The 15,178-nt window shown below is 49.2% G+C and overlaps 1 protein-coding gene across 6 annotated transcripts in view; it reads left to right on the top strand.

The window, feature by feature from the left end:
- Positions 1-15,178, top strand: part of LOC116941205 (serine/threonine-protein phosphatase 2A 55 kDa regulatory subunit B beta isoform) — a 226,895-nt gene that overhangs the window by 197,323 nt on the left and 14,394 nt on the right. For all 6 annotated transcript variants that reach the window (XM_032951988.2, XM_032951989.2, XM_032951985.2 and 3 more), the window contains one exon: positions 8,712-8,876. In XM_032951988.2, the coding sequence (XP_032807879.1) occupies positions 8,712-8,876 (165 nt within the window). The remainder of the gene's footprint in view (positions 1-8,711; positions 8,877-15,178) is intronic.

Here is a 15,178-nt window from a genome sequence, read left to right as displayed (position 1 = left end):
TTACTGCATCTCCTTCACTCGGTGTGATGCGACGACCGTATGTCGTGCGGTGTGGTTTTCCTATCGCAGCTCACGTTGCTGTTTCCCTTGTGTTCTGAACACCCTCCTGTGCTACTCGAGCAGCCTGTTTAACGCTGAACCATTACGCCACTCGTCACCCTCCAGGCCTACCTGTGTACTGCGGCCCAGCTACTTCGCGTCACGTGACTCTTACCCAGGATTCCCCAGGTCGTCAGATATCACAACCAATCATTCCAGCGCAGGTTTCTGGGAATGGGCCGAATTTTGAGACGTGAAGTAGAAGCAGAGCATCTTTGTTACGCAGGGCCCTGGCGTTTAAATAATTGGCCATATATTCTCGCAGAGGCAACTGTAGGTATCCCATACAGGCATCATATTTGTGCCATCCACCAACCGCAGTTGCAAGTTTATGGATTTAATATGCATTCCACTGTAACTTTTTTTTCCATCTGTCGGAGTCTCAGCCCCATGTATCAATGATTGGTCTTCAGTTTTAAGGTAACCAGCAAGTGTCCATCTCGCCAACACGCACCGCTGCGCACCGCACACCCGTACCGAGGTGGAGTGCTAAGAACCGTCTGAGCGCAACAAATGCAGGGAACGTTTCTTTCGCGAGGGAACGCACGCGAACAAACTACGCTGTTGCCGAGTGTATACGTCTCGGGGAGCTTTTTCAACGGTGTGTTTTCCCTCGGGCCGAAACGAGCGAGCTGTTGGGTGGGCACGATCGTTCCCTCCCTGGACTCACTCTGCTGTGAGTGGGGGGGGGGTGGTGGTGGATGCCTTGGCGTGGTGGCATTATGAAGCGTGGCTGCTAGGGACGGAATGGCCAATAATTCCTTCCTGTCTGGCGCGAGCACGTCCGGTTATTTGTCGGTAATTGCTCCCGGCGCATTTTCATGCCTCCGCTAAAAAAAAAAACCCCAGATAATTTTTTCAGATCTCGGCGTCTGTCAGGCATTTTCACGCGTTCTCGTTTTGGTGGTTGATGTGTATATTGCCGATTGTATTCTTTGTTGTTTTATGCAATGGCTGCTCTTGTTACTGGCAAGATGTGCCGATGGACTCAGAATGGCAAATGTTCACGGCGTTGTAATGACACGTTTATGTCTGAGGTCACGTGTGTTTGTATTCACGGAGAGTGGCAAGATGATATTCTAGCACACTGAGCTGTTGTTCCGATGTCTGACCTAGGTACTTCTGGCCACGCACATCAGTAGCAGTTTATTTCTTTAACTGACAAAAATAACCCTTGTTCAGATGTCATTGTGTAGCATGCCGCATTAACACCTCCTCGGTACTTAGGAGACACAGATGAAATATCATCATGCGTGGCCCACCACATTTGCCATTTATCCAACTAGCCCTCACAGGTGATTGGTAATAGCATCGCTTTACACAGTGCATAAGGCTGCTCAGCGCTACTACTATTTAATCAAGGCTAAAAGTGTCCCGGTGTTTCCTGTTTCATCACGGTGTTCAGTCCTTGAGCTTTGCACAGTACGCGTCTCTCTGAAGCGACTAGGTGTCCGTTGCCATAGTACCGGCCCGCTGGATAGAATCACCATGGTAACGAATGTGATAATAGCCGTACAATGCGGTGCTTGGGATTTCTCAAATATCCACCGGGGCACGTGTGCGGGTCAATTTACGAATAGAGCCGCTGCCGAATATTGGCCGTGCTCGCGGTAGGCGATGGTTGATGCTCGGGCGCAACCGCTGCTGGTGACCTTCCGCAAAGCAGGCAGCATTCATTTAATTGACTCTGCGAGGCGTTGATAGGTTACGTCGATCTCCGGCCACGACTTGGAAGCAAACTCTCCTGACCGTGCAAGCGGCCGTCCGATGTGCCCACCACCGCCGGCCAGATCGCATACACTGCATGCGGTTGCATTGTCTGTGCTTGTTCACGGTATGCATTTGTGCGGCCATATTATGGTCATGGCCCATTTCATTGGTTCTTTCGGTAAAGTCACGTAGATAGAAAATAATAAAAATAGTAATAAAATTAAACTGACGAAGACTGCTTGTGTTGCGATGGAAAGGTCGTGGGTTTTTTCGCTTTTATTATTTTATTATTTTAGAAAAAAATTAGCTACGTGACTTTACCGAAAGAACCAAGAATATGAATTCCAGCAGTCACGAAAGTTTTAAGTTAAAATTGAATAGGCCATTTGTATGTAATATTGATCAATGACACATTATTGGCACAAACTTTGCACGGTTGTTCATTTATTTAGCAAATGTTTTTTTTTCTTCTTCCCGCTACCAGCCACGAAGGATATGGAGGTGCGTTGCCGCTATTTTCCCTGACCTCGTGTAGTAGCAGCCCGGTACACGCATTACCCGTTGTTCGGTGAGGTCAGGAAGCCACGTAGATGGGGGGGCCGCTCTTACAGCGCAAGCCACTTCATTAAGCGTCGCGCTCGGTTAAGTCTCCCATTCCCCGCGCAGATGTCCCCGCCTGCCATCACCCAGTGCCTGCAGTCTCGCGGGGCAGTTGTTACCCCTTTTCGAAGACAATACTTTCATTTTATATCGCGTCGTCACTCATGCCAACAGCATCCCACAACGCTTGTACGTTCATCGTATAGAAGGACCAAATCCCATGTACGCAGTTGGCTACGTACGACAGGAAAGAAGTCCAGCAAGCACACACCAAGCAAATTAAAATCCTACTACCCAGGCAAAATGAAACAATGAATAAACAAATTAAGAAATGGCACAAAAAACGCACAGACAACAAAGAGTATGAAGAAGTATTTCTGCACGTAAAGTTGCTTGGCTCTTTTTCTTTCCTACTGCCGTCACAAATACACTTGACGAGATTGGATTAAAGCGATCACATTTTTTCATTATAATTATAAAATTTAAAGTCAAGCATGTTTTGATTGGTGGCGTTTAGAGGGGATATATACTGGAGTTGGAGAAAAGGAGCTGAATTCTAGAATTAAAGGCTTGACGGCCACAGTCGGGACTGATATTTTTACATAACTGCTCAATTTTGCGTGTAAATCTTGCTGACCAGTCCCTCGAAAGCAGCGGTTTCCCAACTTCGTGGACCTTTGCACCACTGTCAACCCTCAAAACATCTGGCGAACCACCGTGCAGTAAAAAGTCGCGTCATTAACAGTTTCCCATTGTCTTCCGGGGGATCTAGCGGTCTGCAGGCCAAGGGTGGAGACGTGCTGCCCTGAATCTCGCTACCGTGAGGGCGCTGCGGTGGCGAGTTGTTAACTCCCTCACCTGGTATGCAGGGGTTTGTGGGTTTCCATCCCCCCCCGACCCTTGACGCCGTTGTGTTTCGACACGCGTTTCGACTATTTTGGCTGCTGCTATAGATGTTCACGTGATGATGAGCCACTTAGTTGGGCTATCAATCGTCGGCTGGTCGCTTCTGAAAAAGAGCTCTGTCGCTCTGTGGGCCTTACCTGGTACAGTAAAAAATTGTTTCGTTTTAAAAAATACCCATAACCTCCTACTCCTCAGGAATCCCCAAACCACTGTGCATATCTTTCCTCCTCCTCCCTTACGAACCCTATCCCAGCTGCTCACAGTCGCGAACGATGCCAACGATGCCGTTCTCATTATACCTTTGTAGAAATTGGCTGCTAAATGTAAATGCCTATAAGCCTAACATTACCAAAATCTCCCCCCCCCCACCCCTTTTCCCGTCGTCAACAATCTGCAGGGCAGCTATCTTTGGCCGTGGTGCGACGTCCTCTCGCCCACAATCACAGAGAGCTCGTTCGCACCCAGCACGGGGTCTCGGCAAGGTGTTGCCATCATCGGCAACAGACCGTGTGATCGGCCAATTACAACAGCTGGCAGATAATGAACTGACATGTTGCATGTATAAACACAATATATAATTATAATAATTATCATTTACCGCCATTGGCAAATATCCTGCTGGATGAAGGCCTCACCACATGGTATCGATCATGGGGTTTTGTTACGTATGCTGAACCTCTTTCGCACTGTTGGAAGCCAACCGTGCTAATCGGAGGTGCGGGTTGTTGGAGGAGGGCGCGCCCACTTCCGCGTCAGGACACCTCGCCACTGTAGTCGGCCTTGACTGGAAATTAAACTCAGATCTCCAGATGCATGGCCCAAGGGCAGCTAACCACTGCAAACTGCTGTCCACAAACAGTAACTGTATATGCTGTCGATGAACAGATTTGCCATTCCTCTGCAGTGTAAGTTGAGGGATATCTCACCCGAGGCTCACTGGCCTGGGTTACTAGGAGCTGCTCATTAGTTGGGTCAGGGACACCAGTCTCCCTGGGGCTACAGCGCGACCCTCATCTGTGGGGTTAAGCTCAGCTCTTTGCCGTTCGCATGGCGTTCACGTGCAACCTTTGATCTCGCCGATTTGAAGCTGGCCGTTTTTTGGCAGCAGTTCTGCACAACATCACACGTAGCAATGACAAGTTTTTTTGACAGTGATTTCCAGTGATGAGATTCAGTTATGTGCAGCGAAATGTATCTGACAGGTGGTAACAGATGAATGTGTCGTCCTAACTCTATTAAAAGTCAGTATGAAAACTAGAAGCACTATAACGTAATTACTTTTAAACTAACTATTTAATTTCATGATTACGATGACTTCTCGATTGAGGTTCAATGATGACACATTTCGTAGGTGTTAACTCGAATTAATCTCGAGTGGGGGGGGAAATTAAGACTTGGAACCCAAGGTCTCGGCAATTCTCGCCCAGTACTCTGACGTGGCCATCGGCTTTCTAATATCCCACGATGATAATGGATGCTTGTCTCTTCGTAGAATTGGATAAGCCAGTAAGCAAAAGCCCCGCACACACAGACGAGCGACAACGTTAACAAAGCTGGCCAGGCCAACAATTCGCTCCCATTCCTGGGACGCCCTCCAGCCAGGAGAGAAGGGTATCCAAAGCATGCGGGGGGACGCCTGCTGAGAGCCCACGGGCGTTGGTCGGGATCGTAACTGACCTCAAACATTGGCACGCTCACACAATGCGAGGACAGGACGAGGCGCATTGCCTGCCGGGTCGGCCAGGGCCACCACTGGCGTCGGCTGTCTTGGCAGTGCTACGCGGTGCCCACACCTTGCCATGACCTTGGTCGTGCGCTCGTGCCGTCTGACGCGCTGCTAAACTGAACGTGCGTTATTGTTGCACCCTGTGCGATATGGAATCGTCGTCGTCGTCGTCATCATCATCCGTTTCTGCAGACACCTCGCTTTGGCGGTCCCAGGCAGCTGCAGGATTCGCTTGATCGAACCGTGCAATCTGAGTGCGCGAGCATTCTGCAATCGCTGGGATGATGCAGCCTGCTCCTCCAGCTGTCGCGCGGTACAGTGTGATAGCAGGCCGGAGAGTGGTCCTGCTCTCTCCGTGTATAATTCATGTCGCGGTAAAACGACATAGAAACCACGGTGCCCTTAGAGACGCTGCCACGCGCTTTTTGCCTTTCCAGTTTTTTTGGTCCCATTGTACCTCAGATTTATTGAGGTTGATAAAAAAAATGATTACGAGCTTTGTTCATTAGTTTTCCGTTCTTGGGATTGTGCGTTCGCAGTTCTGTGATAATTGAAACACAGGCAAGTTGGTGTTGAAATCATTGTTGTGGTTGTATAAGCTGTCTCGGGAGGTTTTTTTTTCAGATTCTTTTCAATGTCCATTCTTTTAAACTGTGGGAGGAGCCCGTTGAGGCAACATGTCACTATCGCAAAGGAGAACTTGGGTGGAATACGCAGAGAAATATTGGGTGGGTAGACATTGTCACCGAGAGTCACCGAATACCACGGCGCTTATTGGCTGTTGCCTATCGCCATGGAGACGCAGAGACCGTGAGCGCCGACCGTGCAATCATTGCCTTGTCGGTGATAAAATACACGGAGTATTCGTATTTTAGCAGCAATCAGATTGACAGGTGCAGCTATACCGAGGGGCTGAATTGTGCACTCAATTGGCCGCCAGTTCCCGCGCCTCCCGTGCTAATGAATCCTGACAGGGAGCACATCACCGTGCGGCCACGGCGCAAATGCCAGAACGCAAACCGCGCGAACACAGCGACCCGAGTTCGCTTCCCGCTCACGGCCAGCACCACAGTGACGATGATCTGAACTGGTCCTGGGCTTCCCCTAGGTCGACTCGGCCTCAACATGGGTACCTGGTGCGGTGTGTAAACATCGCCACTGGGGAAACATTGGCGGCCGGGCTTGCTGGTGCTGGCCAGCCACCCCCTCGTGTGCCGTGCCGGCCTTCACAGGTGCTACTCGCTTAACAGCACTTGTACCCAATGGTCTGTTAAGGCTACACAGTGGGGTCTTTGCGGGGGATCGTGGAAGGCTGTGTTACACTCGCTGGTGTTTTCGTGCTGTTCTTGACACCCCAATCGGGCTGATAGCCGGGACAGTTCGAGCACAGTGGAGTGCGTCTGCAGGGTCGACGTTGGATTCCAGTCGCCGCGTCGTCTGTTGGTGTCTGAAAAGATGTTGTCACTGATTCTTACAAAATCGTGCTGCCTCTTCGTCGTCGTGGTTTGGGTGCCTGCAAAGGGAAAATTACATCAATTTGAGTCCGGAACAAATACATTGCCTAAAAAAAGTTTTTTTTTTTCCCGACCAAAGATGTATCCACACCGTCGTTGCAGCCGTCAATTAAATATATAAATTATAAGTTCCAAATATAGTTGGGGGGAAATATAATAATAAAATATAATATTTTGCTTGCGTGAAAACACGGCCACTTCACATGTGGGAACAGCATCTGCACCTCCGATTAGCACGGTTGGCTACGTACGGTGAGAAAGAAGTTCAACTCACATCCATCGCTCAACACGCTAGCTGATTCCGCTTGATCTCATTCTCTATAAGCCCAGCAGTTCCATACCGTGCAGCATTGTTAACTGTTCAATTAAGTATCAATCACGAATAACCTTTCGTCAATTACATAGGCACTAGTTTAGTTGTTCACAGTCGTACAGCAGATGAATGAGTGAAAGAGAAGCAATTAAACCAAATGCTCTCGCACCTGCACGTCGTAGGTTATCAATTGGCGCGCATGTGTTCACTCGCGCTCTTTCATCTTAATAATGTGTGTGTGCACATGTGCGTTATTTCCCAAGGGGCAGTTGAATGAGAGACATGAAAATTCCTTTTACGTGAGCAATAGGATGCACGACAAAGTTTTCCTGTATAGCCTTTAACAGACTGTACGGGTAAGTGCTGTTCGCGAGCACCTATGAAGGCTGGCACGGTACACAAGGGGATAGGGTGTCAGCAGTACGCCCGGCCACCTTTGTTTCTCAAGTAGCGATGTTTACACACCGCACCAGGTACTTATTTGAGGCTGAGTCTACCTAGGCGAGGCCCATCACCGGTTAAGATAATCGTCACTGGTGTTGGCCGTGAGCAGGAATCGAACTCTGTTTACCGGGTTCGTAGCGCAGCGTTACCGCTACGCTACTGCTCCTCACAATAGGATGGACACGCGCACACACACGTGCAGCAGATAGGGGAACAATCACAGAATCTCGACTCTGGTGCTGGAGAAGACTTTGAGAGAAACCAGCAAAGCTGTACGACAAGGGTTTGATGAAAAAGCCAGTCCACACCGACATAGGAAGATGGAAACCCAAGTATTTTGTAGCTACAGGTGTGCAAGGGAAATCCTTGCACACCTGGAAGGAAAAATGACTGAGGTGGACGGACGGACGGTGATGTTCATGTAACCAGGAGGACAGTGAAGCAACGTTCCAGCAAAGCCCAAATTAGCTAATTTGAATAGCTTAATCATCGAGGGCGCGACCTCTCAGCGATGAGCAGAACGGTGAAGAGGGCACCCAGATGGATCTTGTCGCCCCGCCCAATTACTCCATCATCTCTTATCGGTAGCCCTCAGGCAGTGTTGTAAATTATACATTTCTGCGGCAGATATCAGTCTCCGCATAACGTCACCAACATTGACCACTTCTGCATAGGCGTTCGCGGTTGTGCTGTGTGGCTCTCCGATGTGTTTGCAGTTGTACCAAATAACACGAGCCGGTGCATGGTGCACTACCCAAAAAACGGGGAAACACGTGGACTCCACCTTCACCTGGCGGGGCAGCCTTGGCCCAGCCTGTGCTCCTTTCACCCGACCCACAGGGGCGTCCTCGGTGGGGAGATGTTAACTACCTCGCTTGGAGTGCAGTAGGTCATGGGTTCGATCCCGACCCTGATGCCTGTACATTTGGAGTGTGGGTGTTCTCTCGCCGCGCGGTCGCGTGGATTTTTCTCCGGCTCCTTCGGGTTTTCCCCCCACGTTTAGAATCGGCAACACGCGTTTAGAGTATTTTGCCGCTGCTATAAATTTCCACGTGATAAGCCACTTCGTTGAGCTGTCATTTGAGGCCAGGTCGCTTCTGAAAAAGAGCTACGTAGCTCAGTGGGCCTTACCTGGCAAAATAAAAGAATAGTTTAGTTTAGGGCGAGGGCGATGTTGACGATGGGGCAGACTGATTTTGACCCTTGCCTCGGTCTTTAAAACTTTAGTTGGTAATACCATCAAGGATTATGGGGTAACGTGCAAAATACCCAGAGGCGACCAGCAGCCGCTGTCCTGTTCGGCGTTTCGTTGTTCCAGCGGTTTCTTGCACCTTAACTGCCACCAACCCAACCCCCAACCACCCACCCACTCCTCCTCCACCACCCGCCGCCGACTAAGACATCGTCGACATCAAGCCGGCGAACATGGAGGAGCTGACGGAGGTGATCACGGCGGCCGAGTTCCACCCGCTGCAGTGCAACATGTTCGTCTACAGCAGCAGCAAGGGCACCGTGCGGCTGTGCGACATGCGTGCCTCGGCCCTCTGCGACCGCCACTCGAAACGTGAGCCCCACCCCTCCCTCCCTTTTGCTTCACGCATCCTCACCACCACGCACATGCGCGCAAACGCAGACTTCCAGCACCTATGTAGGCCGGCACGGCACACGAGCGGGTGGGTGGTCAGCACCACGCCCGACCGCCTTTGTTTCCCCAGTTGCGATGTTTACACACCGCACCAGGTACTCATTTGAGGCTGAGTCGGCCTAGGGGAGGCCCAAAACCGGTTCAAATAATCGTCACCGGTGTTGGCCGTGAGCGGGAATCGAACCCGGGTCCCCGGGTTCATTGCGCAGCGTAGCGCTAACCGCTACACAACCACACCCCACACACAGACACACACACAAAGACACACACAGACACACACAGACACACAAAGACACATACAGACACACACAAAAACACACACAAAGACACAGACACACAGACACACACACAAAGATACACACAGACACACACAGAGACACACATACACACACACAAAGACACACAGACACACACACAAAGACACACAGACACACACACAAAGACACACACAGACACACACAAAAACACACAGATACACACAAAGACACACAGACACACAAAGACACACACAGACACACACAGACACAGACACACACACAAAGACACACACAGACACACAAAGACACACAGACACACACAAAGATACACACAGACACACACACAGAGACACACATACACACACACAAAGACACACACATAAAGACACACAGACACACAAAGACACAGACACACACACAAAGACACACACAGACACACACAAAGACACACAGACACACAAAGACACACAGACACACACAAAGACACACAGACACACACAAAGACACAAAGACACACACAGACACACACACACAAAGACACACACAGACACAGACACACACACAAAGACACGCACAGACACACACAAAGACACACAGACACACAAAGACACACACACAAAGACACACAGACACACACAGACACACACACAAAGACACACACAAAGACAGACACAGACACACAGACACACACAAAGACACACACAAAGACACACAGACACACACAGACACACAGACACACACACACACACAAAGACACACACACAGACACAAAGACACACAGACACACACACACAGACACACACACAAAGACACAGACACACACAGACACACACAGACACACAGACACACAAAGACACACAAAGACACACACACAGACACACACAGACACACACACTGACGCGCACGAGCCCCCCTCGTTGCCTTCAATCACTTCAACAAAAAGACGGGGTGGGGAACTGGGCGACCGCCTTAATCTGAACAGTAGTTTTCATCGCGATTAGAGAGAAACGTACGCGTGGCTGTGTGTGTCTGCGGGTAAAAAGCAGGGTTACGCAAAACCCTTTTTCTCCGAGTGCTTCATTGCCAACAGCCGTAATTGGCCTGCAAATGGTTTGCGATGGTTGTTGTAGCGGTGATGGCTCTCAGTGAAAAAAAAAAAACTCTTCCCCGAAGCAAGTGCCTCCAGGCCACACTTCTCACCGGCTGCCCCTAAATGATATCACCCAGAAAATGCCAAAGATAATAAAGTGATAGTTGGGTTTGGATGTCCGGAGGATGGTTACACCGGCCTTTATTCATTACTTCGTTTTGTATTTCAATAGCTTTTTTTTTCTCATTACCAATTTAGGCTTGTGTGTGGAAATGCCGGATTGACCCTTGTTGGAAATGGGAGCTTCTCAAGTGGACAGATTTGTTGTGGGAGGGGTTCTTCCCCCCCCCCCCCCCCGCCACTGAGCAAGATCGCCGCTGTCTTGGCAAGAGGAGGAGATTGATTTGTGGGCGTTCGCAGCGTTTTAAAAAATTAAAGAAAGTGGTCTCCACTGGCATTCATCTTGGCTTTCCTGCTGCTGAAGACGGAGGGCTACCAAATGGACGAATACAAATATTGTGCCAGACGTCTGGTTCCTAAATACATTGATAATAATATTGTCAAACATTGACATGCTAGTCCACTGGAGCATATACGAACCAGCAGTCTGTCATAGCCACTGGCGTTGATCTTCTAAACAATTTGGTCATTTTAAAATCCCGATCACAAAAGTGACACAACTAATAATTCTGTTCATCACTCAATATTATCGTGTGTGTGTGTGTGTACTTCCTTGCTATGATAATTTATCAGATCGTTATATAAAGCAGCCCTGTCCTTCCACATACACTGTTTTCTAGACGTCATAATGAAAACAAATAAGAATTGACAACCTGAAAGGCGATGCTGCGCAGCTTAGCTATAACACTTTTGGCTTGTGTAGCATTTCACATTTGTGTCATGTCTTTCATGTGCCCCCCCCCCTCTACGTGTGATGAGTATTTGTGTTGACGGAAGGTAATGTATTCAATAATGCAGGGGATGCTAGACATGTTACGACATTGGAGTGACATTCAGTGGTCGGCAAGTATGAGGAAGGCCTAAAGTCAGTCGGGGAAGACTTCTAAGAAGTCGGGTGCCAACTCTTTAACAGCTCAGGGTTTTGGCACAAGGAAGACGTGGCAAGGACGTGTGGGCTGCAGTGACATAGGCTGTGGTTAGATTTATCTCGAGAGTTGACTTTGCATTTTTCAGCAAGCGGTGACATTCACATGTGGAATTGTAGGGCGATTACCCATACAGGCACAAGGCTAGCACTTATAATCGTGTACAATTATGCCGCTGGTGCTGAGGAAACCCGGTGAAAATCAGACACGGGACTCCGCTGTTCATTAATGTGACAACTCTAGATTAGAAGTTTTCGTGACTGCAAGAATCCATACTCTTTGGTTTTATTCGGTAAAGTCACGTAGGTAAAAAAATAAAATAAAAATGACTTTACCGAATACAACCAAAGAGAATGTGACAATTAGCCAACATTTTACGGCAAAATGGCTCGGAGGATGGGTTGAAACATTTCCTTGCTGTGACCAACCCTTTGCGATGTTTAAATAGTTCAACGTTAAATAAAATAATGCAAGAATGTGTTATTGTGGAGGGGTGTGAGAGATTAGGTGTGCTGTTTGTGGTGTCTCTTGCAAGGAAATTGGTCACAGCGATATGATGAGGCTCCTTAATGACGAGACTTTATACGCTCCAGGGCTGACACCCAATGGCAGCTAACAACATCTGCCTTTACCTCCAGGGAAATTATATCTCGAATCTCCAATAGCTTTAAGAGAAATATTTTTTTTAAACTTCATTTTGAACAAAGGTGGAAACCAGTTAGCAGATGTGGAATCAATTATAATTACAATTACGGAACCAATACTAATTGAAATAACGATTAAATTTTTAATGCATTGCATTGTGAATAACATAATTATAATTGCATATGATGCCTGGTCTCTGCCATGCCTTGTAGGGTTCAATTTAATCACCAAAGACTGGGATAATTCTAAGACTTGGGTTGAAAATGTCCCAAGGCGGCCCGTGCAGCTGCATTTTTTTGTCATCCTTGTTACTTCCATCATTAACGGTGGTTGACCGATGAATGTGCTGGCCCTCGTTTTGGCAATGTGGAATTTCCACCGTTGGCCCATGGCTTGCAAGTGTTGAGGAATGACCAGCCCTTTGCGAGCGAGAAAGCCGCACCAATTTGCCCGGACGTCTGCGGCCGTTGTCATCGCGGCTGCCCCTTTGCCACACCAATTCGGTTCCCATGCTACTTCAAGACGCGCACCAGATGTGGTCAGAGTACAACACGTGCTCTCCTCTGTGCGCGCTTCATTTCGGTATCGGTTAAAACAAAAAACACAATCACGTCGCGCTCAACGAGTGGAGAAGCTCGCAGTGGGCGGCGACGCACGGCGGTTAAGGGGAAGCTCGCAGTCGGGGACGCACGGCGGTTAAGGGGAAGCTCGCAGTCGGCGAGACGCACGGCGGTTAAGGGGAAGCTCGCAGTCGGGGACGCACGGCGGTTAAGGGGAAGCTCGCAGTCGGCGAGACGCACGGCGGTTAAGGGGAAGCTCGCAGTCGGCGAGACGCACGGCGGTTAAGGGGAAGCTCGCAGTCGGGGACGTACGGCGGTTAAGGGGAAGCTCGCAGTGGGCGGCGACGCACGGCGGTTAAGGGGAAGCTCGCAGTGGGCGGCGACGCACGGCGGTTAAGGGGTGCTTGTACCGGACGGCTCTTGGGCTTCCCGACGCCCCCCGCATCGCCAGCACCGAGCCAGCGACGTTGAGATGCCGGGGTTTAGGAGCGTTGGAGCCCCGCCTGTATTTAATTCACAGCTTGTCAAAGGAGACAGCGAGTTGATGACGTCATGTAGGGCTTTCGCGACCAATATTATCCATAATAGAGTTTTTTGTTTTTGGGTTAGAGCGCATCAATATAAATGTGTCGTTAAACCCATCACCACCCAACACAGCCAATTAATAAGGTTTGTCACGTAAACAAAACGTGCCAATTCGTTACTAGTTCAGCACACCGGTGTGTTGGAGAGTAAATCCACAACATTTGCAATACCGAGTACGACGTTTCGCTGGTCATTACCACCAACTCCATAAGGCGATAGCCAGAAATAATAACAATAACATTTCTTGATTCAGAGAAGTCTCACTGATCCCCAAGGCGCTTTCAGGACAGCCCTCCACCGGAGGTGCTTGGGCTACTTCCTTTTTAAGAATGCGCATGGGAGCAATGAGGGTGTGCGTGGGAGGAACCCGCAGCACCCGGATTAAACCCACGCGTACAAAAGCAGATGACGTGATAGTTTGTCGCGCTCTCATTGGTGACCCGGTCATTCAAGACCGTCGGCTCCACTGCACCGCACTTGAGAAGCTGGTTTCATCACAGGGTGGCTTACCGAGATTCAAACGCAGGATCGCATTGGTGCTTGCTGAGCGCCGTGACCTTGAGCCGCCCAGCCTGTCAATAAGGGATTCGAGAGTGGTTGCTGTGGAGCGTGAGCATTAACACTGCGGTGTGAGCAGCAATACTCCTGGCTGCATCATCACCACCCCACACCCTCTTTGTGCTACGTCTGCCGTCGTAAGCAATTGCTTTGACAGCACTTTGCCTCCACATCCTCTGGCTGAGCAAAAGTTGCCGATGTGCGTTTGGTTTTGTGTGTGGGCAAGATTCAAATGCGAGTAATTTCAAAAACGTAAATGGTTCATAATAAGTTACCTGACATCGACGTCCAAGCGAGTTGCTTTCTTTCCCATGCGGTTCACTAAACCTCAACGATGTGTGTGTTATTGCAGTGTGTCTCGCCATTCAGACATTTGTATGAATGTTACATGTTATTATTTTTAAGTGTATTGCTCTTAAACATTGCATGGTTATTGACATTCAAGTTATTCGAGAAATCGATGCTACTGAATGGAATGACATTGCAACGGGTGAGATCCGTGGCCCCTTGATTGCTTTTGATGCACAGTTCTGGGCCAATCCACAAATGATCATATTACCTGTGCCCAGTTCTATAATCCTGAGTGGTAGGGTTTAGCCAATGGGGGTTGAGGTGTCCTTTATGCTCTGTACCTGGGTTTTTTAAACTCTTTTTCAATTGGAAACTCCTTTTAGAAAGTAAATAAACAAAAGCAGCCGCCATTTGCCCCAAAGTGGTGGTGATGTCACCACATCGCGTGTGCACGCACACACACAAAGACATAGACAAAGATCCCCCATATAGCCTTAACAGACTTTGGGGCAAGTGCTGTTCGCGAGTACTTATGAAGGCCTGCATGGCACACGAGCGGATGGGAGGCCAGCACCACGCCCGACCGTCTTTGTCTCCCCAGTGGCGATATTAACACACCACATCAGGTACTCATTTGAGGCTGAGTCGACCTAGGGGAGGCCCAGGACCGATTCAGATAATCGTCACCGATGTTGACCGTGATCGGGAATCTAACTTGGGTCGCCAGGTTCGTAGCGCAGCGTAGTGCTAATCTTCACACTACCGCTCCCCACACAGACACATATATACCAACGCACACATTACGAAAACTTACATCCACTAGTGCACGCACTTGTGAGCACACAACTTTACACAAATGCGTATGCAAACACGTGCTCACGAATGAGCACGCACAAAGACGAAGGAGACAATCGCACGATGTATGAGAGAGGTGAGAGACGTGCGACTTGAGCAGAGACATCGAGTGGAAACACAAGGAGAGAGAGACGGACATGAGACGCAAGGAGATGACGAAGGCACGAGAGTAGGCTGGAGGAGAGACGAGGGAAGAGACGGGAGCGAAGAGAGGTGTGGGGAGAGGGACATGGTACAGGCGAGAGGTGCGACAAAACGCAGATAGGTGGAGACA

The sequence above is a fragment of the Petromyzon marinus genome, chromosome 11 (genome assembly GCF_048934315.1).
Source record: "Petromyzon marinus isolate PM22_M1 ecotype Great Lakes invasive population chromosome 11, UKy_Petmar_22M1.pri1.0, whole genome shotgun sequence".
NCBI lineage: Eukaryota > Metazoa > Chordata > Hyperoartia > Petromyzontiformes > Petromyzontidae > Petromyzon > Petromyzon marinus.
This window is presented reverse-complemented; position numbering and strand designations above follow the sequence as displayed.